This window comes from Microtus oregoni, unplaced genomic scaffold, assembly GCF_018167655.1.
Source record: "Microtus oregoni isolate MIOR12 unplaced genomic scaffold, Mior012 000053F_ref0000044, whole genome shotgun sequence".
Classification (NCBI taxonomy): Eukaryota; Metazoa; Chordata; class Mammalia; order Rodentia; family Cricetidae; genus Microtus; species Microtus oregoni.
In genome coordinates this window covers 15,169,187-15,192,131 of record NW_024543829.1, presented here as the reverse complement: position 1 = coordinate 15,192,131, position 22,945 = coordinate 15,169,187, and the positions used below count along the sequence as shown (strand labels likewise).

At 51.3% G+C, this 22,945-nt stretch overlaps 1 protein-coding gene across 4 annotated transcripts in view; it reads left to right on the top strand.

The window, feature by feature from the left end:
- Positions 1-210: 210 nt before the first annotated feature.
- Dgkz (diacylglycerol kinase zeta) overlaps positions 211-22,945 on the top strand; it is a 41,427-nt gene continuing 18,692 nt past the window's right edge. The window contains exon 1 of one of the 4 annotated variants that reach the window (XM_041637499.1): positions 211-965. In XM_041637499.1, coding sequence (XP_041493433.1) covers positions 754-965 — 212 coding nt within the window. In that variant the 5' untranslated portion in view covers positions 211-753. Of the gene's footprint in view, positions 966-12,694; positions 13,152-22,945 lie in introns of those variants that run through there. The other 3 variants (XM_041637500.1, XM_041637502.1, XM_041637503.1) reach the window with 3 other exon arrangements.

The following is a 22,945-nucleotide window of genomic DNA, read 5'->3' as shown; positions in this document are numbered from 1 at the left end:
GCAAGATGTACCTATAGATTGATGTAAGCCGTATGTTTCCTGTGCCCCTTCCTCAAATCCAACCTGAACCCTAAACTCCCACAGCGCGGACAGGGTTAAAGCTGCTTCGTGTCACCGCCCCTGTCCGCCCCCCCCCCCCAACCTGCCTACAGCAGCAACGAATGCCAAGGCCGGAAAACGCGGGACAGAAGGAGCGGTTTGCATCACTGCGGCTGAGTGACAGGTGGAGCGATGATTGGCAGGTGGTACCAGTGCCAGGGTAGGGGCGCAGAGGTGGGCCAGGGCAGCATCCCGCACTCTGATCTCGAGACCCCAACGAGGTTGGTGGCCTCGGCTCGCTGAAATGGGCTCGCTTTTCCTGGGTCCAGGACCGGTCAAGCAGCGCTAGGCGACGCCCGCCCCTCGGACCCCAGGTACACTCTGGTGCAGGCGGCGGCAGCTACAAGGCTCCGGCTGGGCTCGTCCTAGGGTCGTCCGGGGTTCGCCCCGGCAGCATCCCACGCAGCATCGCGACCCTTCCAAGGACACAATCTCCCCAGGGCTCAGGAACATCTCCGCCGGCCTTTCTCAGGAGCTGAGTTCTGCAGCTCCGGGACCCTGTCGTCTGGGCTCAGCGTTGCGACGGACGTGCAAGATCCGGCTCCTCTTTGCCTTGCTCCCTGCCTGGCGCCCCCATCAGGGGAGCGCTCGAGACTCTGAACTTTGGTGGGATTCCCGCCAGGCCTCGGGAGCACGGACGCGGTCCGCCAAAGGATGGCCGAGGGGCTAGGGGGAGGAGGACCGCGCGGTGACAGGGCCGCCGGCGGCCGTGCTATGGAGGAGGAGGTGGTGAGGCGGCGCTGCCGGCGCGGTGAGGAGGCCGAGGTCTTTCAACCCTGGCCCGAGGGTACCCGAAGTGTGGCTGCCGGAACCCCGGTGGAAGAGCGATTTCGCCAGATGCACCTCCGAAAGCAGGTATCTTACAGGTAAGGAGGATGGGGACCGAGGGAACACTGCGCGCGGACCACCGGTCACTGCGCTATCAGCATTCACGACGCGCCCACCTGCCGCTTGCCTGGTCCTGTGGTAGGGGCTGGGATTCAGAAAAGCAGTAAGGATGCCTTCCCCTCCTGGGCTGTGAAATGTGAAGGCTCTGTTCATTCGGCATCTATTTGTTGAGTGACAGTTGTGTGCCTAGTGCTGTGTCTCTGAAAGCCCACAGAGATGTGGTCCGTACAGACCTCTGTGTGCTGGCCTTTCTTCCAGGAGAATCAGGCACAGCAGCCTCCTCCTCTGTACCCTACTGTGGCTGCCCCTGTGCTAAGCACAAGCTGGTGTGCAGGAATTGCCTCCTGCCACAACAGCTGGAAACCTACTGCCCAGAAATGGAGAAGAGCATCCCACCAAGCCCCTCGAACACGGCATACCTGCACTAGCGTCTGCAGTAGCAGAACCCACCCCATTGTCCATCCAGCCTCTTAATTACGCTATCAACTGCCCACTTCTTTGATCCTGCCACCTCTGTTCAAAGGGTCCCCTGGCAGAAACAGCTGGAAGCCCTGGAAGCCGTTATAATGACCTGGGGTGAGATCTGTGAGAGAGAGCGCTGTTCTTCACAACAAGGGTGGGGCCCAGGTGGAAGGGAGGAGATGGGCAGTCTTCAGTTTCCACTTCCCCATCAAGCCCTTGGCACAGAGTGGCATTCTTTAGAGGGCCCATTAGAGAGATCCCAAGGTCCATCTGCATCCCTTAAAGCCATTAACCTGATGGGAGAAGACAAGTCTACTGGCCCGCAAGGGGCTTGGGCATGTCTGACAGTGAGTGCCCTGGTTCTCTTCAAACCTTCTAGGAAGAAAGAGCATAAAATTGGTTCAGCCCCGAGAGCTATGAAGCCATTAGGCCTGGATCCATCACTTGAGGAAGGGTGGAGAGGGAACTTAACCACCATCCTGCAGTGGGATGGATGCTTGGAGAAAATAGAAATAGGTTAGATTCCCAAGGGCCCTACCTTCACTCTGAGAAGCGTGAGCATGCTTGGCTCCATTACCAAGGTCTTCCAGAGCCCTGCTAAGAAGAAAGTATCTGCTGGGGCTTCTGGCTGAGATAGAAGAGTTTCTGAAAGTTCCCCTGGGGGAAGAGCAGAGTCTGTGGAATCCTGGAAGAAATATTGATTTGGGAGTCAGGAGATCTGGTCAAAGACATCCATGCTTAACTATCTTAGCTCTGCACAAAAAGCACCACCCAGGATTTTCTCTAGATGCAAGTCAGGGAAATATAGCATCCCCACTAGAAAGGAGGCCAGGGTCAGGTAGAGCTTGGAGAATAGTGAACAGAGAGCATTCTTAAAGGATTGACATAGAAGATGCTGGGTGTGCATGAACACACATATGGGGTGGCGAGGCAGCTGTAAGGACCAAAACTCCCCCATGTAGACACTCTTCCACAGCCCAGCATGGAGGTCCCTAGCCATCAAGTATGCATATAACCAAGTTAGGCCTCTTATTCTGAGGCTCGTACCCGGGCAGGACAGATCATTGCATGCTGAGGTCAGCCAAGGGTCTAATCTTAGCACTAGAGCTGAGCCAGGCATTAAGGCAAGGACGGCCCCTAGGTAGAGGTCTGGAAGGAGGAAGCAGCTTGGGGGCCCTTTAAGACTTCAGAGGAGACAAAGAGGAGGCAGAAGCAGCAGAGGAACAGCCATGTGGGAAGTCTTGAGAGGCCAGCTGACGCAGGCTGCTGTCCCCTGGCTTTCAGGAGCTCGGACCCACCCACCGTGGCCCTTTTCACATTCTCTGCCCGCCACAGTTCCATAAAACTCTGGCTCACAGCTAAACCTCCAGTCCTGCTGTGAGGAGTTGCTAAGAAAAGCAGTTGAAAGCCCTTCACGGAGAGAAAAGGCTTTCAGGCAGAAATGCGGGGGCATAGAAATATGAGGGCAAGAGACGGGGTGCAAGCGGAAGCAGGACAGAGGCCTGGCTGCTTCTGACGCAAGAGAGGACCACAGGGGCTTTCAGTAGGACTTTAGAGGCTTCTAGGGAGGAGGGGCCTGCTGAGAAGTAGCCTCAGAGTTGCCACAGGCTGGAAAACAGAGCCCATTAGAATGCGGTAGGCTCTTGCTTGGGTTAAAAGTGACCTGGTTTTCAACAAATCCCCATCAAAAGGAGCAGGCCGAAATGTAGAGCCTCACATTTCCCATCCACATCTGGACAGGGGAGAAGGTATCCCCAACACGGCCTGAGAGACTTGGAGTGATAAGGAACCAGAAAGGAGTGAGGGATGCTGGGTTTGTTGTTTGTGGGCCACCTCTAGTGTTATGCCTACCTCTAGTGCTACGCCCAGTAGTTACCAAACCAAATCACCTGGTATGTCTTTTTAAATGATTTTAAAAATATATATATATTTTTTATTTATGTGCACGTGTGTGAACCTACACTCCAGGTGTGTAGAGGATCCTACAGAGGCCAGAAAAGGGGTCAGATGTCCTGGAACCGGATTTACAGGTGGTTGTGAGCCGCCGCACGTGTATTGGGAACCAAGCCTGGCTCCTGTGCAAGGCCAGTACACGCTCTTAACTGCTGAACCATTTCTCCAGTCACCTAAAGAATATCTTTAAGGCTGAAGTTGTAGCTCAGTGACAGAGTGCTTGCCGAGCATGTGTGAGAACCTAGGTTCAATTCTGGTAAGACATCAGGAAAAAAAATAAAACAATAGAATGGTTTCTTAGCTGGGTGGTGGTGGCAGGACTCGGGAGGCAGAGGCAGGTGGATTTCTGTGAGTTTGAGGCGAACCTTGTCTACAGAACAAGTGCTAGGACAGGTTCCAAAGCTACACAGAGAAACCCTGTCTCAAACAAATAAAATAAAAATAAAGAATGGTTTCTTTTTCTTTTATTGATATTATTGAGCTCTACATTTTTCTCTGCTCCCCTCCCTGCTTCTCTCCTTCCCCCTTCAATCCTCCCCCAAGGTCCCCATGCTTCCAATTTACTCAGGAGATCTTGTCTTTTTATACTTTCTACTTCCCATGTAAATTATATTTATTTAAGTACCTCTTAGCATCTGTGTTGTTGTCTAAATTCTCTGGGATTGTGGTTTGTAGGCTGGCTTTCTTTGCTTTATGTTTAAAAACCACCTATGAGTGAGTACATGTGATAATTGTCTTCTGGGTTACCTCACTCAAAATAATGTTTTCTAGTTCCATCCATTTTTCTGCAAAATTCAAGCTATCATTATTTTTTTCTGCTGTGTAGTACTCCATTGCATAAATGTACCACATTTTCCTTATCCATTCTTTGATCCAGGGGCATTTAGGTTGTTTCCAGGTTCTGGCTATGACAAACAAACCTGCTATGAACATAGTTGAGCACATGTCCTTGTGGCACGATTGAGCATCCTTTGGATATATACCCAAAAGTGGTATTACTGGGTCTTGAGGGAGGTTGTTTCCTAATTTTCTTTGAAATCACCACGCTGACATCCAAAGGGGCTGTGTCAGCTTGCAAAAGTGTTCCCTTTTCCCCACAATCTCTCCAGCAAAAGTTGTCATGAGTGTTTTGGATCTTGGCCATTCTTACAGGTGTAAGATGGAATCTCGGAGTTGTTTTGATTTGCATTTCTCTGATGACTAAGGATGTTGAACATTTCCTAAAGTATCTTTCAGCCATTTTAGATTCCTCTGTTGAGAGTTCTCTGTTTAGGTCTGTACTCCGTTTTTGTTTGTTTGTTTGTTTGTTTTATTGGATTATGTGATCTTTTGGTGCCAATTTCTTGAGTTCTTTGTATATGTTGGAGATCAGACCTCTGTCTGATGTGGGGTTAGTGAAGATCTTTTCCCAAAAGAATAGTTTCTTAAACCCTACCCTTGGACATCTTCCCCTAGGTCAACTGGGATTAGAGTCTCAATCTGTAAACCTCTCTTGTAATTCTGATAGTTCAGCCAGTTTGAAAACCTCTGGCCTCACCTATGGAGAAGTCAAAGAGAAAGATATGGCTAAGAGAGTGAAGCGGAGATGATTACGGGTAGGAGGTGTCCCTGTACATGCTGCCATGGTCCTGGATTTCTGGCCCTGCTCAGTCTTTTTCCTCAACAGAAGCCGGATCTTGTACAAGGCCAGACAGTAAATATTTTAGGCTTTGCAAGTCCTGAGTTCCCTGTCATGGCTACTCAGCCCTGACCATGGCGCAAAGGCAGCGTAGACAATGTGTGACCGAGTGAGCGTGCCTGGTTTCCTCTAAAGCTTTGCTTATTGACCCTGAACTTTACATCTCATATCGTCTCGCTGTGACAAAATCCTGAGGCCCAGGAGCTATGGGCTGTTACCCCTGATCCAGGAGATGGGACCCCTCAAGCCATATGGCAACACTCTGCTGCGTCCATTTACCTGAGCACAGAGACATAGGTGTGGCTCCTGCATTCCAAGAGAGATCTGCACACTGGCTTAGGGGCTGAGAGTCCCGGTGGAAGCCAGCTCTGACCTTTCTGAGTTGTGATTCTTTCACCTCTAACCCTGTTTCCTCATATGGAAAAATGGGAACAATGATACCCACTTTATAGTGTGGGTGAAGGATGATGACACAGACTACGGGCATACAGTTCCCGACTCTAGGTAAACTAGTAAAAAACGCGAGCTAGATCTTCCTTAGGGCTGGACGGGTTAGGGTGGACCAGGAAGGATGGTGGAAGACTGGAGCAATGCTAAGGGTGGGAACTGAGGATAGCAAAGCCAGCTGTCGCTAAGAGAAGGAACGAGCATGTCCTAGTCCCCATTGCCCCCTTATCCCTCCACCCTCCCAGGGCACTAGTGGGCCAGTTGGCAGGGAGGGTGCCCCCTGTGACGAGCACGCAGCCTCGGGGACACAGCTCCTCGAGGGAGGAGCACCCATCCTACTCTCCCTGCTGCTATTTACCAGAAGCTAAAAATAGCCCTAAAGTGACAGGGAGATGAGGCCGATTTGTAATTTAAATAGCAACAGGATAAAGCAAGAAGCTTGCTAGAGATCACATTCTGTCCCGAATTAAAAATGCAAAAACCGGGGGCAGAGAGCAGAGCTGGAGCAGGGGGAGGGAGGGGACCGCAGGCAGAGGAAACCGGAAGCCGGGGGTCCGTCCATTTTCCTTCCTTTGTCAGAGCCCAGGCCCTGACAGGAACTCCTTCCTCCAGTTGGAGGTTTGTGCAGAAGAGGGAGTGAAATGCCAGGGCCCGCAGAGTCCAGAGGCGGGAATAGACTAAGGCCTTTGAGCAGCAGTTAGCTCTCCTGAAGAGGGTTAAATCAGACTTCGTTTTGGCATAAAGACTTTGGCATGTGTCCCCAGCAGCTCAAACGTCACATAGCATAAGCCATTTGGGTATGTCCAAGGTGGCTAAGAGGTCGCTGCGGTTTTGAGGAGGTTCCCAGGGGTGCTGCGAAGAAGTGAGGGCACCAGAAAGTCTCTAGTTTTTGTCTGAGTTGGTACATTTTCACAACGGGACATTCAGAAGAGCTTTAAGGGCCAGGGCCCAAGTACAAGGGTCAATGCCGGCTGGGAAACCTCTCTAGTGGCATGGAAGTTTGGGGAAAGACTGGGAATAGATTCCAGGCTTTCAGGCTACAGATGATTGGGGAATGGGGTGCACAGCAGGCTTGGATTTCCCTCAAGATCACTGACTCAATCTATGAAGCTTCAGAGAAGTCAAGCAATTTCTTAAGACCACACAACGGAAACTTAATCTGATCCGTTTCATCCCAAAGCCCCAACCTTGTGGACTTCCCAGGGCCGCCTTTCAGTTTTCCTTTGGACTCCGTACTGAATGCTGGTATCGGGACGGGGAGTGAGGGGAGTGGGCACTGAAGGTTTTCTCTGCATTCCAAGTTTGTGACTCTACCAGGTTATAGGAGGATCGTCATGTATCTGCCTGTCCTGCTCTAGGGGTTTGTATAATCCAAATTGGGGGCAAAAGGGAGTTGTGTCTAGAGGCAGAACCTGCTGAACCTAGGAGAGAACCATCCAAACTCCCCTCTGACCTTCAGTGTGGGGACTGGGGAAAGAGTCAAAGAGTGACTTTCAAATGATGATGGTCTGAAGAACTACCTTTTTCTGCTAAGCTGCGCATGCTGGGGCTGTCTCCCTTGCCCCCCCCCCCCCATGGTTAGAGTCCTACCTCTTCCATGTCAGACTCCTTTCTGTTCATAGCTTTCAGGAAGCCACCCAGGAAGAGCTTCTGGTGGAGCCTCTGTCACATAATTTTGAGGCTGTCATGGGCTGCAGACTAAGACCTTGTCACTCAAGTACAGAGCTGAGGGTATAGTTTAGTGTGGTAGAACACTGGCATGCAAGAGGACCCAGGTTCAATCCCCATCCCTGGAACTGCAAAAATAAATACATAAATATAAAATAAAATAGAAAGGAATCATCAAGTCCAATTTAAGGCTAATGGGTAGTGCAGAGTCACACAGCAAGGGCTGGATGTGAGCTAAGTGACTCTGTCCTGGGTTCTTTCCACTTCCTCAGGGCTGTTGCTTGGGTCAGGGTATGAAGGATGAAGACTCCAATTGACGAAACAGCAAGGACCACCATGCCAGCAAGACAAGCATCCAGCAGCATAGCCAGAATGAAATTCAGGGGTTAGGTCCACAACAGAGAAAGCATGAAAAAAGAAGGAAATTTTGTTTACTGAGCCTCTACTACAAAAAGCATCCCTTCCATGATGTAAGCTGAAAGAACACCTCCACAGGGAAAGCCTGGGCCAGGAGGCAAGAAAGCAAGAACAATCGGGACACAAAAAGCCTGAAGGTCAGACCAAGAAGGCAGGTTTTGAGGGCAGAGGATGTCCAGGTTGTGGGTTGAGTATTTGGTGGCCTGGTACATTTCTTTTCCCCAGCTCCCACTTGCTTATCCAGGCCAGAGAAAGTAGAACACCTCATCCTCAGGGGCTTCAGCAAAGACCAGAATAATCTCCTTACCCAGATTCCTCTTCCTGTGTGTACCTGGGTGGATGCTGAGGGGTCCCCAGCTCCCCAGTGCTAGCACATGGCCTATGAACTAACAAGAGCATCTTCCCCAGCCTTGTCCTCTCCACTCAACCAGAGTGGCCCTGGCTGAACAATCATAGTTACCCTGCAGCTCAAAGCCTGACTTCCCCTCCAGGAGCTCCATTTCCTGCCTCTGCTGTCCAGAGGGAAAACAAGCCCAGCCCCATTTCCTCTGTTTAACTGCTGCAGCTTCTTGCAGAATGCCTGGGAGGAAGGCTGGGCCCTGCCACCGCCTCCTGTTAGAATAGATCTTGGCCTGGCGGGGAAAGTCTCTGGGAGACCTCAGCACAAAGAGTCCATGTTGAAGGACTCAGAGGTGACATGTTCATGTTCAAGGGACAACGATCGGAAAAACAGGTGCAGAGTCTGACATGCATTCAGACCTTAGGAAGGCAGTAAGATCCCATAGACCTGGGGTTAGAGTCTTTGTTTGGTTTGGTTTTTTTTTTTGTTTGTTTGTTTGTTTTTCAGTTTTTGAGACAAGGTTTCTCTGTATAGTTCTGGCTGTCTTGGAACTCACTCTGTAAACCAGGTTGGCCTCAAACTCAGAGATCCACCTGCCTTTGCCTCCCAAGTGCTGGGATTAAAGATGTGCACCACTACCACTTGCCAGATTATTATTTGTCTGTGGGTTTGTTTGTTTTGTTTTTACTTTTTTTTTTCTTTTTGAGGGATTTAGATTGGCAGGTTTGTGTCTCTGTTTTCCCATGTAAAAGGAGGAGAACAGGTCTGACAAGATGGTTCAGAGAGTGAAGATGCTTGCTATAAGCCTAATGCCATGAGTTTGATTTTCAGGACCTACATGCTGGAAGGAGAGAACCAACTCTCACAAAAAGTCCTCTGCCCTCCATCCTTGTGGCACAATTACACACATGCATATATACAAACACACATAAATAAATGTAATTTGTGTGTGTTTTGTTGTTGGTGGTGGGTTTTTTGTTTGTTTGTTTGATTGATTTTTTTGAGACAGGGTTTCTCTGTGTAACAGCCCTGACTGTCTTGGAACTCACTCTGTAGACCAGGCTGGCCTCAAACTCACAGAGATCCGCCTGCTTCTGCCTCCCCATTGCTGGGATTAATGGCGTGCGCCACCACTGACCAGTCTTGTTTTTAAGATCAGGCTATGTAGCTCTGGCTGGTGTGAAACTTGCTGTATAGAGAAGGCTGACCCTCATAAAAATCCACCTGCCTTGGCTTCCCAAGTGATAAAACTAAAGGCATGCACCACCATGCCTAGTTTCTTTTATTTTTTTAATTAAAAAAGAGGAAAATAACAAGCTATACCTCATAGGGTCATTAAAGAATTCAGTGAGGGGGCTGGAGAGATGGCTCAGTGTGGTTAAGAGAATTGCCTACTCTTCCAAAGGTCCTGAGTTCAATTCCCAGCAACCACATGGTGGCTCACAATCATCTGTAATGAGATCTGATGCCCTCTTCTGGCCTGCAGGCATACACACAGACAGAATATTGTATATGTAATAAATAAATAAATATAAAAAAGAATTCAATAAGATGATTATATATTAGTAAGATTTATGGGAGGTGTCCATTCACCTGGTGAGTTACTACTGAAAGCAGTTCTGTTCTAGTCACAGGAGCACGGGGCACAGAGCTGCATGGAGGTCGGGTAGACTGTCAGCGGACTCTGCAGTGGTATTGACACTGTTTCTGTCCTCCAGGAATTCACAGTCACACACACCACTAAGGAACTAGTTATAAAGCAGCATGGTTAACGAATGCTCGAGAAAGGCCCAGTTTCCTCCCTCAGCAGCCTGAAGGATAGAAGAGTAAGAAGAATAAGCCTTGGCCCTTTTTATGTTCGCTAGGCCTTCGTGGTGGCCTCCATCTCCAGCCCAGTCTAGCCTCAAGATTTTTCCAGACCTTCCCGCATTCTCCTGCCTGCCAGTTCCTCAGCCACATGCCTCTTCCCTTTCTGCTCTCTCTATCCACAATGCTGTTCTCCAGATGGTCACATCGTCCACTCTCTTGATTCATTTGGGTCTACTCTCAAATGTCACCACCTTATCCAGTCCCCCTGATTATCACTCTCTTTCCCCTTCATTTTGCCTCCCTCCCTCTCTCTCTTTAATAGTACATCTCATTGTCTGACAAGCATGGATTGCTTGTTTCCTGACTGTCTTCCCCTACTGGGCTCTAAGTTCCATGAAGGTAGAACTTGCTTCTTAGCTCCCTGCTCTAATACATCATCCCATGGATACAATGAACCAATAAATATTTTCTAAATAGTCTATAAATCCTTTCGCCTCTTATTTAATCCCCTTACAGCCCAATGAGTCCAAATTATAGTCCATTCTACAGATGAGAAGACAGGTTTCCCAAAACTCTCTGAAAAACATATTCACTGGTTAATTGTTTATAGTCTTGTTTCCAAGTAAAGTGACATTAGGAGATTTATGACCTGGTCCAGGTCCCACTGCCCTTTTCAACACACCACGGCTCTGTGTGCCTAGCTCTGAAGGATGGTATGGTGCAAACAAGATGCTAAGAAAGCTGGATACAGACAGGCTTGGTACCCTGGAGCCAGTGTGCCTCGGGGAATGTCATGAAGTGAGAGACGCTAGCGGGACCAAGAGATGAAATTTAGAGAAGTTATTTGGAAAGGAAAGGCATACAGGAGCTGGGGTGCAGATTCCAGTCCAGGCAGGTCTAGTGTCTGCCTGGCAGCTTTTGACTTTTGCTTGGGTTTCTCTCTTGACTGCTAGGCTGGGCTTGTCCCCACCTGCCCCCTGAACTCCATGCAGCTCTGTGCCCTGCCAGTCTTCTGCCCCAGTCAGCGGAAGGCGCCGACAAGCCCTGTGGTCCTCAGCTTGAGCCTCCAGCCGGCTTCTTGCAGCCCCCCCCCCCCCCCCCCCCAGTCAGGAAGTGCGGAAAGAGGAAGAGAGTCGCTGGGCAGGATGAGCGCACTGGGGGCTGGCCACAGAGCCGGGGGAGGCTGCGATGTGGCTGCAGCTCTGGGCCCCGCGAAGGTGCTGGGGACGAAAGAAGCCGAACTGCCCAGGGCACTGAGGCAGATGTGGCGCTCCCGCTCCTGGGATGTGCCACAGATCCCTGCTGAGGTTCCCCAGACACAGTAGGTACAGGGTGGCCTGGGATGGGCACAGAGTCCTCCATCTCTCTATGCACTTTCTAACTGGTGTGGAAGAATGGCAGAGGTGGGCTCACCCGTCCATTTTCCAGTAGGTCCTCGGAGGCACAAACGAAAGAGGTCTGAGGACAAAGCTGATGTTTCCAGGCTTGGGGTAACATGGTACAGGGCTTCACTCCAGGATAGGAGTTGTGAGGAGAGAATCCCTCCCAGCACTGACTGTAGGAACACTATGTGGTGTGCTGCTGGGTTTTCCCAGTCCAATGCAAGGCCTGTGTAAACTCGGGATCTTCAGCTGCCTCCAGCTTTTCCCATAGAGCTTGTTGATAACCACCCGAAGACTTCCTGAAAGTCTTCGGACCCAGGAGGCCAGGGTCAGGCTGTCTTCCATCCTAATCCCCATTGCTGGCTGGAGATCTGGAGTCCGGCTTCTCCAGATCGACTGGAAACTGTATCAGAGAGGGTTCTGGGCCTCTGGGTGTTGGCTGTTGCTCAAAATCACGGGCTTGTTTGGGGGTCGCAGCCCCCTTGCTTTGGCTGTTTGTGGAAGGCTCAACCTGGAAAACAGGCTGTCAGAGCCCCAGAAGAGAGGGTAAAAGTGAAGGCGACAGGATGTGGCTTTCTAGAAGGGAGGGCACAAGGAAACAGTAGGCATCAGGGTGGCATGATTTGGGAAGGAGGCCGACCAAGGTTTCCAGGCCCCCCATAGCTCTGCAACATCTAGAGACCACCTGAGTTGTGGATCCCCAAACATGTGTGATGGGGTGTCTCCTGGTGACTTCTGGTTCCAATTGGTCTCATTTCTGGAGGAGAATGTGTGTCAAAACTTAAGGATATTTCTGGATGTGTGTGTGTATGAGAGAAAGTTGAGGTCCTGTAATTGTTGCCCTCAGAGATATCCGTGTGTAGGAGATATTTCGTTCTATATGGGTGTTTATGGGAAGGAATGTGTAGGTTGTGACTGTTATCCTTATGTGTATTAGAATGTGCAGGAAGTATAAGAGCTCAAGGGAATGCTGGACATTGTGCTGGGGAAAATTCCATACATTAGGAATGGGTAAGGGACGGAAGCCATGTGAGCAGCTGTGGAGGGATGACTTTGTCTGAGGAACACTGAGGTTCTTTGTGAGTGCGTGAAGGTCACTGAATGACTTTGGTGTCTTGAATGTGAGAGGAAAGTGTGAGTCCAGTACTGACTGAGGGTGATTAAATGTGAGGGGCGTGGCTGCTGTGTGCAGGGAGAGCCTTGTGTGACTTTTGTTGGTCGGTGTTCTTTCGGAGAGCCAAGGGGGTAAGAGTGGAGGGCGCCACGAGTGGCTGAGTGGGTACAAGAGAGCAATATATAATTTGTGGGTGCGGGAGGAGAGGTGGTGACAGCCGCCCTCGAGTGTGTATACTTTGGTCATGTAGGTTGCTTGATGGAGGAGGACTGAGGGGAGCGGGAGGAGATCAGACATCTGGGAACAGCTTGAGCGGCTCGCAGGAAGTCGGTCCCCTGCCGGCGGGCCGGTCGCCGAGCCGGGGGTGGGTGGTACCTCCATAAGTCCCGCCCCCAGGCCGCCTCGACCGGCTGAGGCACGGCCTGAGGCCGGCAGAGGGCGCCGTAGGGCGAGCGCGGCTGTGCGGCCGAGGGGGCGTGCTCGGCGCGGGCGGGCAGGCAGAGGCCCGGCCAGCTATGCGGGGTCCTGCGGCCGCGGCTGTCGGCACTTCCTGGAGCGGAGGCCGCTTCCCCGGCACCTGGGAGCGGGGCGCGGGGACGCGCAGCACAGGGCGGGCGGAGCGCGCGCTCGCCATGAGCTTGGCGGGCGGTGCGGAGCGGGCGTGCTGAGCCCCGGCCGCCGGCCCGGCATGGGCGTCTCCCGCTGGCCCACCGCCGGCCGGGGCTAGGGCCGGATGGAGCCGCGGGACCCCAGCCCGGAGGCCCGGAGCAGCGACTCGGAGTCGGCCTCTGCCTCGTCTAGCGACTCCGAGCGCGACGCGGGTCCCGAGCCGGACAAGGCGCCGCGGCGCCTGACCAAGCGGCGCTTCCCGGGGCTGCGGCTCTTTGGGCACAGGTGAGCGGGGTGGCGGCGTGGGTGTCCAGGCGCCCGGCACAGGCGGTCCGGGTGGTGCGCGAGCTGGCACCGGCTGTGTCGTGCTCTTCGTCCTTAGTGCCGTGGTAGGGTCAGCTCCTAACCCTCCCGCAGGGAGAGTCTCCCCAACTCCTTGACACCAGCGGTCAGGAACCCTACGACTGGCCACCACTCCTTTTTGCCAGTCTTCCTGAGCCTTTTTACCATCGTGGTGGGGGCGATCACACCCCCCTTCGTGTTCTCTGGAACCTATCTGCCAGCTACCACTGTTTGGCATCTACTGATTGTGGTCACTGTGATTTGCCAGAGCACATGGCTGTCTCCAGGTCACTGATTAAATTACACAATGTTTTAAACTTCTTGGAACAGTGGGTGTCTAGCGTTTTGTTCTACTTTCCTCGTAAATAGCATGAAGATACCCCTTCTCCCTCAGCTAGGCAGTCATCCTCTCTTCCCCCACCTTCTTCCAGTTCTTGCTTTGGAAAGGGACGGAGTGGGCTATAGTTTTGAATCAGGGTTGGCTGTTGAGGCTTCATCTTGCCCCCTTCCAAAGTACTCCAAATATCACCATATTGTACCTGTGAGCTTTGACCACGTCTGTGGTGGAGAGACTGAGTGCGGGCATTTCATGGCATGTGTACTCATGTGTGCCTACCCGCAAAGCCCTGGTAGAAGGGACCACCGAGGAGTATCCTACCTAGCTCTCAGATTGATTTCTTTCTGACCTCGGATTTCTTTGGTGGCTCAAGAGTTTGCAGCCAATCTGCTAAGGACCCTAGAGCCTTAGCTGATTGGACTCTGACCTCTTGGACTCTGCCCAGGGCCTCCCTCTTACTTTTTGTGGCTGTTTAAGGCTTTGCTGTATTTGGCCCTTTCTGGGCCCTTTCCAGGGTAGATTTACCTACTAATAACCTGTGTGGTTTTCCTCTGCTGTGTGGGTGGTGTGCCTGTGGTGCTGATCTATGCCCTCTGCCTGGCTTACCCTAGCCAGGGCCCTGCTCTTTGCACCTGCAGTGTGTTGCTGAGCGTACACCACAAGAGATCTGGATGCTTGCACTGGCAGATGGAGCTCGGTAGACTTCTGTGAAGCCACGCGGGCTCAGTATCACATCAGACAGGGCAGGCAGTGAAGCTTCCAATACTTCTGTTTCGTCACCCACAGCCCTGCAAGATCAGAGCAGCTGACACCCAGCTCTGCAGGATGTAGCCTCCAGTGTTCACAGGCTCTTGGGGGGGAGGGGCTCCCCAGAAGGCTTCCTGTTGCTGCCCATGGGGCACCAAGTGTTGAGTGCTTCTGACCTGTGGCTGTGCCCATTTTGAAGAGCACAGGCTTGTGGGTGCAGGCGTGAGCTTTGGGCACATTCAGCAGGAAGATGAGCCCCTTTATATAATCTCTAAAATAAGCAGGATAGGTTCTATTTTTCCATTTTTATAGATGAAATAAACACAGTATCAGAAAGGAGCCATTTGTCCAGAATCACACAGCACATAAGAGGCCGAGACAGCATTTGAACTCAGGTTGGTCCGACTCCAAAATCCACATCCCTTTCTCTGTACCGGGATCCCAAATACAACATCACAGAGGCCCAGGGGAGCTTTAAGAAAGTCGGATTCTTAGATCTTACCATTGGTGTATCTAGCTCTTCAGCTCCAGAAGTGAGCCTGGGCATTTCTCTAGAGCGCACAACTGGAGAAGTACAGGATCACACCACCCTGGGATGGGAAGTGATTTCCTAGGATGCTTATTGAGAAGAAAATCAGAACACTTCTAGAAACATAGATGCAGTGGCCTGAGCTCTGGAGGCCTGCACCAGGGCAGTGGTGCTCTTAAAAAATGAAGAGACTGGGAGATACTGCTGGGGAAAGGGGTCCTCTGGCAGACCAGGGAGGCTAGTCTCCGTTCCCTTCATCTGATGCCAGGTGACAGTGGGAATAGATGTTGGGATTAGTGTCTCTGCTTTGGGTTCTGTTAATTTAATGTATACTGCTGTCTTCAGTGCCCAAGATGGAACCATTCTTCCCATCTTTTCCCAGGCTCCATGCTTATTTATAACCCAGCTCTTGTTTCTCCTTGGACATTCAACTTTGTGTTTTACCCCACTGCTTTTATCACCCCACTTACACCTTATGCCTTGGGGCTGAGGGGCCTCCTAAGTGAATGGGCCAGAAGACAGGTCCACAAGTGACAACCAGCGGAGTGGGGACTGCTCAAGCCATGTTGGGCGCTGTATTTGGACCTTGGCTCACTTAGCAGTGTCTGCTGTGGGCTTGGCGGGGGTGGGGTGGGGTGGAGCACATGTGTGTCACTTGTGGTCAGGTCAGAAAGAACAGTATCTGTGGTGTCTTCCTTCAATCCTACCCCTGCCCTATACAGTTGGCATCACTGGGTTGGGATCTGGGGAGCACTTTGCCACCTCCTCTTCTTAGTCCAGTGAGACAGAGCTGAGCTATAACCTCCTCAGCATACAGAGTCTTCCCTCCTCTGTCTCGGTCCCACTCTCCTGCTTCATGCTGGAGCGAGGAGAGAAGGGTCTGCGGTGACCCCGGGTCATCTGGTTCTCCTCTCCCCTGTGTGGAGCTGGTGGAATCTTTACACTCAGGCTTTCTGAACCTAAAGGTTGGTCAGTCTCCAGTGGGAGGACGGTTTCCCAGAACCAGTCCAGGGTCTAAGGAGAGGGATCGACTCATCCTCTGGCCTTTTGCTAGCAGCTTGGTCCTAGGCAGGTCACTCAGTTTGTGGATTAGCTGGTTTTGCACCCCAGGGGCGTCAGAAAGTGCCTGGCATCACTCACATGTCGACAGAAGGAGCTTTTGCCATCCAACCCCCTGGGAGCCGGAGAGTCTGTTCTGCCATTCCTGCCCTTCATTAGTCTCAAAGTCATCAGCTCCCAGAGGGCAGGAGACACACCTGTGGAGCAAGTTTGACACAATAGGTCTCATTTAGAGACCTTGCCACCTGGGGCCTATGAGCACAGTCCTGAAGACAAGGCTGGCAGAGGTGCCTGCTATGCAGCATGAGCAGAAAGAGCCCCTGTTTGGGGTGGTTTTGCAATGAATGGGGAGGGACACGGTGAGGGATGCCGCTCTTTCAGAGGCGAGAACCCCTGTCCATGGCGCCAGGATGTCTGGGGGCAAAAGGAACCTCTCTGAGTGAATCAATTGTCTTGCTCAGGCTATTGCTGGGAACAGCCCAGGTGGCTGTAGAAGCCTTGGATTCTTGCCAGTTTGGAGAAGAAGGGACCTCGGTGCCTCAGCTGGGTGCACCCTGCTCTCTGCTCCTCACACAGCCGTGTGCCCAGGTATGGAGCTGGCTCCTGTTGGAAGTGAAGGATGAATTCTCCTGGTCTCTGTCTACTGCCACATGGACCAGTTTCTGGCTTGCAGGTCAGGGGAGGGAATGGGCAGTTTCTGTCATTTTGTCACCATGGAAAGGTCAAACTCCAGCGTGTGGACTGACCAGGATTTGTACTTATTACAAGAAAATATGAGAGAAGGTACCCTTCCAGTCAAGGACAGAGAGAGGACTCTGATCCCTGGCAGAGAAAGCCTAGGCTTGGGACCTGGGGCTGGGCATGAGAGCAGCAGGCCTGCCCCTGTCTTCTGGGAAGCCTTTCCAGACTTCTCCATGTTCCCCCAGAGGTTGGCTAGCTTTGAGACTTGGGCTGAGCTGGTCCCTTCATCTGCATAGTGGGTCAGAAGACTTCAAGGTCCTTGAGCGACCCAGGAAGCTGCCCTGCAATATCACTGTGGTGGCAGCAGGGGACCAGGACTACCGTGGGGAAGTGCAGCGCCAGAAAGTTCCCTTCTGCCAGGCCGTTGGCACCTGCTGTGTGTGGACCCAGACACCTTCACTTGGTGAGCTACCTGAAGACTCCAGCTGGAATAAGGGGTGTGTGTTGTCATATCACTTGGCTCCACCCTTCCAGGTCCTTGAAGGCTGAGGCCCAGAGAAACAACCTTGACTCAGCTAAGGTCTCACAGCCAGCCAGGGTCATGTGTATTTGTGCCACATCAGGACCCCCAAGCCTTTCCTGCTTCTGAGGTCCTCACCTGGCACTCCCAACCTGACCCTTTTACAGGGTTCGACTAAGACCATAGGAAAACACAAATATTTACATCTAATTTATCACAGTATCAGAATTATAGTTAGGAAGTGTCAATAAAAATAATTGTATAGTTGGGGGTCCCACAACATGGCAAACTATATTAAAGGTTCACAGCGCTGGGAAGGTGTACCTTTGCCCGAGGTTCACAGCTCCCCTCCTTCCTGGAGCCATTCCTGGTGCATTGTCTCAGCCTCTACCTCTGTTTCATGTGAGGGCCCTGGGTGTCCTTAGAGTGCCAATGTCGTCTCAGCCCAGGCAGGAAAGTCTAGGCCAGAACATGGACCGCTAAAGCCCGCGAGAGCGGTGTGTACACTTAGAGCTGTGCTGGGAGGGAGGGTAGACGAGGGAACTGAAAAGAGCACTCATGCTGTCCCTCCGCTCACTGTGTCCAGGTGAGTGATACCCAGACCATCTTTCTTCTGGCCATTAACGACAGGCTTATAAGCCCTCCAATGGCATAGAATCATCACTATAGTGGCCTGCGTGGTTTTTTTCTTGTTTTTTGTTTGTTTTGTTTTGTTTTTGTTTGAGACAGGGTTTCTCTGTAGTTTTGGAGCCTGTCCTGCAACTAGCTCTTGTAGACCAGGCTGGCCTCGAACTCAGAGATCCACCTGCCTCTACCTCCCGAGTGTTGGGATATAAAGGCCATTTTATAGATGAAAAAGACCAAGGCTAAGAAAGGTCTTGAAGTCCACCCTGGACCTCAGCCCAAAAGCCTTGGCACGGTACCTGACTGCCATGCTTACTAACCCTTCGTGTCTCTCCATCCTTCCTTGCAGAGCCTCAGGAGGCCTTAGGTACTCCATGGGTTTGTGAGAGGTTGTATCTCACAAGGAGTTGCCATGATGGATGAGATCCTCAGGGTCCGTTCAGCAGGAGCAGTCCAGCTGTAAAGATACTGGGTGGGCAGCCTGCGCCCAGAAAAAAACCCATCAGGGTACTTGATGGCTGGACCTGGAGAAGAGGGGTCCATCTGTGACCTTTTATTAGGTGCCAGGGGAAGAATATTCAGAGGTTGGGTTCAGAGGACCCTGTAAGCCTGGGGTCTGTGAACAGCCTGAGGAAGAGAGTGAACCCCACTTGTACCCAGAACTCTCTCCCTCTCTTTGCAGAGATCTCCTCCTCCCTTCTGGAAGAGTGCCAGTTCAAGCTCCCACAGAAAGGCCTCTCCTCTGCCAGGGCTGAACACCATCATAGCACAAGCCAAAATAGCTGTCTGGGAGCCTGGGCTGCACCACCCACGCCCCAGCATCTTGCGGGTTAACAGCTTGCCTGTCTCTCCGCCCCCCCCCCCCCTTCCCTAGCTTGCTGACATTTTACAGAGAGCCGGGGGTGGTTGTGAAAGGGGCAAGTTGGTTCCTGCTCCCTAGCCCACACAGACAACCCACTGATACAACCTGCCGCTGCCCACCTAGCTCTGGAAGGCATCCTGTAGGAGAGCCCTGCTGTCTGACCTGCTGGGAAAATAAAGCTGAGGTCTGCCTGTTAGGCCTCAGTATGAGTGACACATTGTTGAACCCAGACGGGGAGACCCAAGACAACACTGGGCAGCTGGCCACCCTCTCACAGCCTTTTTTAGTTTCAGTGGGGTTGGGGAGTGAAGATGAGGGTTGAGACAAGGTCTCACACTCTGTAGCCCAGACCTGTCTTAGAACCCATGGCAATTCTGCTGTAGCCTCTTAAGTGTTGAGATTAGAGGCGTGAGCTGCCGTGCCCAGCTCTTCTGGAAATCTTTTAAAGAGACTAAGACTCCTGTGAGCCAGCGCTAGGGTCTGTAGACAGGTCCTTGTGTTTGCACGCTTTACCGAGCTCAGCATCTCTCCAGACCCTGTCTGCTTTTCCCTTTGATTTGAATGGTGTGCCTTACTTGGGCATAGTGGTACTTGATTGTCATTTTAGCACTTTGAAGGCTGGGCCAGGAGGATACTGAGTTTGAGGTCAGCCTGGGCTACATAATGAGTTCTGGGCTATATAGCAGACCATGTTGCAAAAAAAGGATTAATATTGGGGGGGGGGTCTATTTTGTTTTGTTGGTTTGATTTGTTTTTTGAGTCAGTCTTGAACCTCCACCCTTAGCCTCCCAAATGCCTAGGTATGAGCTGAACATTTTCATCTTTCACCCTTGCTGGTCACCAGAGACTCCTGTACATGGCTCCCTGAGTATCCTCCACACCAGTGTTCTGTCCCTGGCCCACGTGTCTTGACTTAGATAGATGTTACCAAATTGTCTTGTTAAGCATTTACCCTAATTTTTGGGCCTCTGGAGGTATTTCCTTTCTTTCTTTTTTTTTTTTAATATTTATTTATTTATTATGTATACAATATTCTGTCTGTGTGTATGCTGCAGGCCAGAAGAGGGCACCAGATTCCATTACAGATGGTTGTGAGCCACCATGTGGTTGCTGGGAATTGAACTCAGGACCTTTGAAAGAGCAGGCAATGCTCTTAACCTCTGAGCCATCTCTCCAGCCCCGGTATTTCCTTTCTTGAAGCACTCATTAAACTGAGGAAATATTTACCATGAACTTTCTCTTTCTAGCCCATAGCAGTCCACAGAGCCCTTGGAGCCCCAGTTATCAGATAGGGAGACTGAGGCTTAGGCAGGTGAAGCACCTTTGCCTGGCATTGTAGAGCTGGTCAGAGGCAGAACTCTAAACATTTCCAAGTACGCGGTGGCCAGCCACCTTTGTTCTGGCAGAGTTCTTGCAGTAGGAGAAGTCCTTGGTAGCATGCATGATGGCCTGGGGACAGGTGGGGATCTGGGAGCTGAGAGCTATTCTAAGGAAGTCTTTAATGTGATAGCGAAGGCTTCTTTCTAGGCTAGGAGCCATCACCCACTCCATGTTTTCTGACTTTGTTTATGAAACCCAGACAGCGGGGCTGGAACCCACAGTCACAAGGTGACAGTGGTCAGTGAGGTTGGGGGTAGGAGAGGGGATAGTGTTGGATATTTTTCGGACTGGGCTAGAGGATTCAGAGGTTGTGAGAGGTTAAATTTTAGGTTTAAGTAGTGGGTCCATCTCCTCCTAGCAGGTGAAGAATTGAAATTTGCTTCAGATACTTGAGAAGGAAATGGACCCAGACACAGGTGCCCCAAAGGAGTCCCGTTGGGAGACCTGGAAGAAGACACATTAGCATTCCCATAAGGGGTCAGTCTCAGGGCTGCCTGTAAAACACAAGATTTGTCTACCCAGTGCTAGCAGCAAGGCCTTAGGAGCTGGCCAGCCAGCCTGAAGCCTCTGCTGAGGAGGGACTGTTCCCTAGCTATCTCTTCTCTCTTCAGGCCATGCTCAACACTTGGGGGTGTGATTACTAGTGATACAAGGTCTCAGGGCCTGTAGTCTCATGGGGGATGCAGCCTAGCAGGTCAGTACTGTTAGCCTAAAATAACCAGGAGAGGGTCTGAGTGCAAGAGCAGCTTATCCCCACTCTTCCAGGGGAGAGTGTCCGAGGGAAAGTTTTCTGGCAGAGCCAGTGTCTGAGCCAGCTCTGGTGGGAAGGAGGGCTGGAGAGATGGCTCAGAGTTAAGAGTACTGGCTGCTCTTTCAGAGGACCTCAGTTCAATTCCCAGCAACCACATGGTGGTTCACAACCATCTGTAATGAGATCTGGTGCCCTCTACTGGTGTACAAGCATACAGACAGACAGGACACTATATATAATAAATAAATATTTATTTTAAAAAAATTGAGAAAGAAAACAGAGTTTGAGGTTGGTAAGGAGAGGGGCCTGGTCTCCATTAGAGAGACTCCATTTTAAAGGGGCCAAGCATAGAGGTGTCTGTGTGCCAGAAGCAGCCAGAAGCGGCAGATAAGGGCTTGCCAGTGGGTTTTCATTGACGCTCTGCCACTTGTCAGCTGTAGGCCTTGGGCTAGCCACTGCCCTGCATTGTGCCTCACTCCCTCATCTATAATGTGAGGATAGACAATGGGGATCCATAGTACCAACTATTAATTCAGTCAGCATTAATAGGATAAGATTTGCTTACCCTGTATGGTTGTGATTGCCTGTGATTCCCAGCACTTGGGAGGTAGAGGTAGGAGGATCCGAAGTTCAGGGCCATCCCGTGCTACACGAGACACTGTCTCAGATAAGAAATAGATCATCAGTGGTCAAGTGAAGGACATAGTTGTAAACATATAAAAGTAGGAAAGTGGGCTAGGGAGAGGCACGGAGGTTAAAGGTACTTGCTGCTAAGCTGATGAGCTGAGTTCATCCCCAGAACTCATATGGTAGGAGAGCCAACTTCCGAAAGTTGTTCTCTGACCTTTCCTTGTGTGTTATGGTATGATGACATATATGTACCCACCCACATTCACGTGAAGACTTGTGTGTGCTCACACACACTCACACAAAATTAATGTTAAAATTTTTTTTCAAAGGAAAATAGGAGGGAAAGCTGTTGGCTGCCAGGCTCAGGTTCTTGTCAGTTGCCAGTGGGGAGCAGTCATGCAGAAGTGAGTGCTCCCAGATGACTCTGGGGACAGCAGGGGACTGAAGAGGAAACTCTACCTCTCAGACTCTAACGTGTTCCCTGAACATGAAGGAATAAACTAGGGACATTTCATCAAAGAATTCATTTAGGGTCCTGGCCTGGCCCCCAAGCATCTGGGCATCCCCTCCTCCCCCAATGTCTGGAGTAAGCAATGGCTTCCCAACCCAGAAAGGGGCCTCTAGGTGTCACTTACCAGATCTCCTGAAGAGGAGATGTCGCTGGCCACCAAAACAAAGGCTGTTACCATCCTCTTGTGCCCAAACAAAGAGAAGTGGCCTGGGCCTGTGGCCAGCCCTTGGTGGGGTACCCAGGAGGAAGCGCTTCCAATCCCTGAAAGCTCTGATCCCTCCCCCCACAGAATTTCCTATTCCTTCCTCCTGAGCTGACCCACAGTAAACATAGCTCCTTGCCAGCCCTGTGCTGGACAGACCACACCCAGATAAACTGACTAGGCCCCACCCCCAGGAGCTGGTTGCCTGATGGAAGAATAAGGCATGGGGACCTAAGAAAAAGGGTCATCCAGGGTTTCTGCAGCTAAAGAGCCAGATGAGTGGTCAGCTGGAGTGGGGTGGCACAAGTGAGCAGGGAAAGGGAGGTGTGCCAGGTGTAGGGCACTGGAGGTTGGCTCCATTTGTCACACCATGGTGGCTGTAAGGATCCACCCTGAATCAGACGTTCTCTAAGTGTGGCACGGCAGACTGCGGACAAAGCAGTTTCCTAGCAGTCACTTCTGAGTGGCCCTGGTGTGTTCCTGTTCTCTGCGCTGCTGTCTCAGCCACTGAAGCCAGCTCTAGGTACTAATGCTTCTTTAGAAAACAGTAGAGAGTCCAGCCTCAGCACAGCTCAGTAGGGGACTTCGAGGGCAGTCTGGAGGGCAGTCTGGGCTGTGTGAGACTGTCAGAGAAGAGAGGACGGAAATTAGTGATTTGCAATGCTAGATGCTGTAATCACAGCATTGAGGAGTCTGAAACCAGAGAATGGTGTTTAAGACTGGCCTGAGCTAACAGCAGTAAGATCCATTGTGTGTATATATGTCTTTTTAGTATTTGTGTGATGAAATGGAGTTTGCCTAAGATTTTTGCTGCCCACTAAACTAGAATGTACTAAAACTCTCAGCTAAGTCCAAGTTGTGGTCTGCTAGTGGCCTGCTCGCTCTTCCTTTTTTCTTTCCCTTT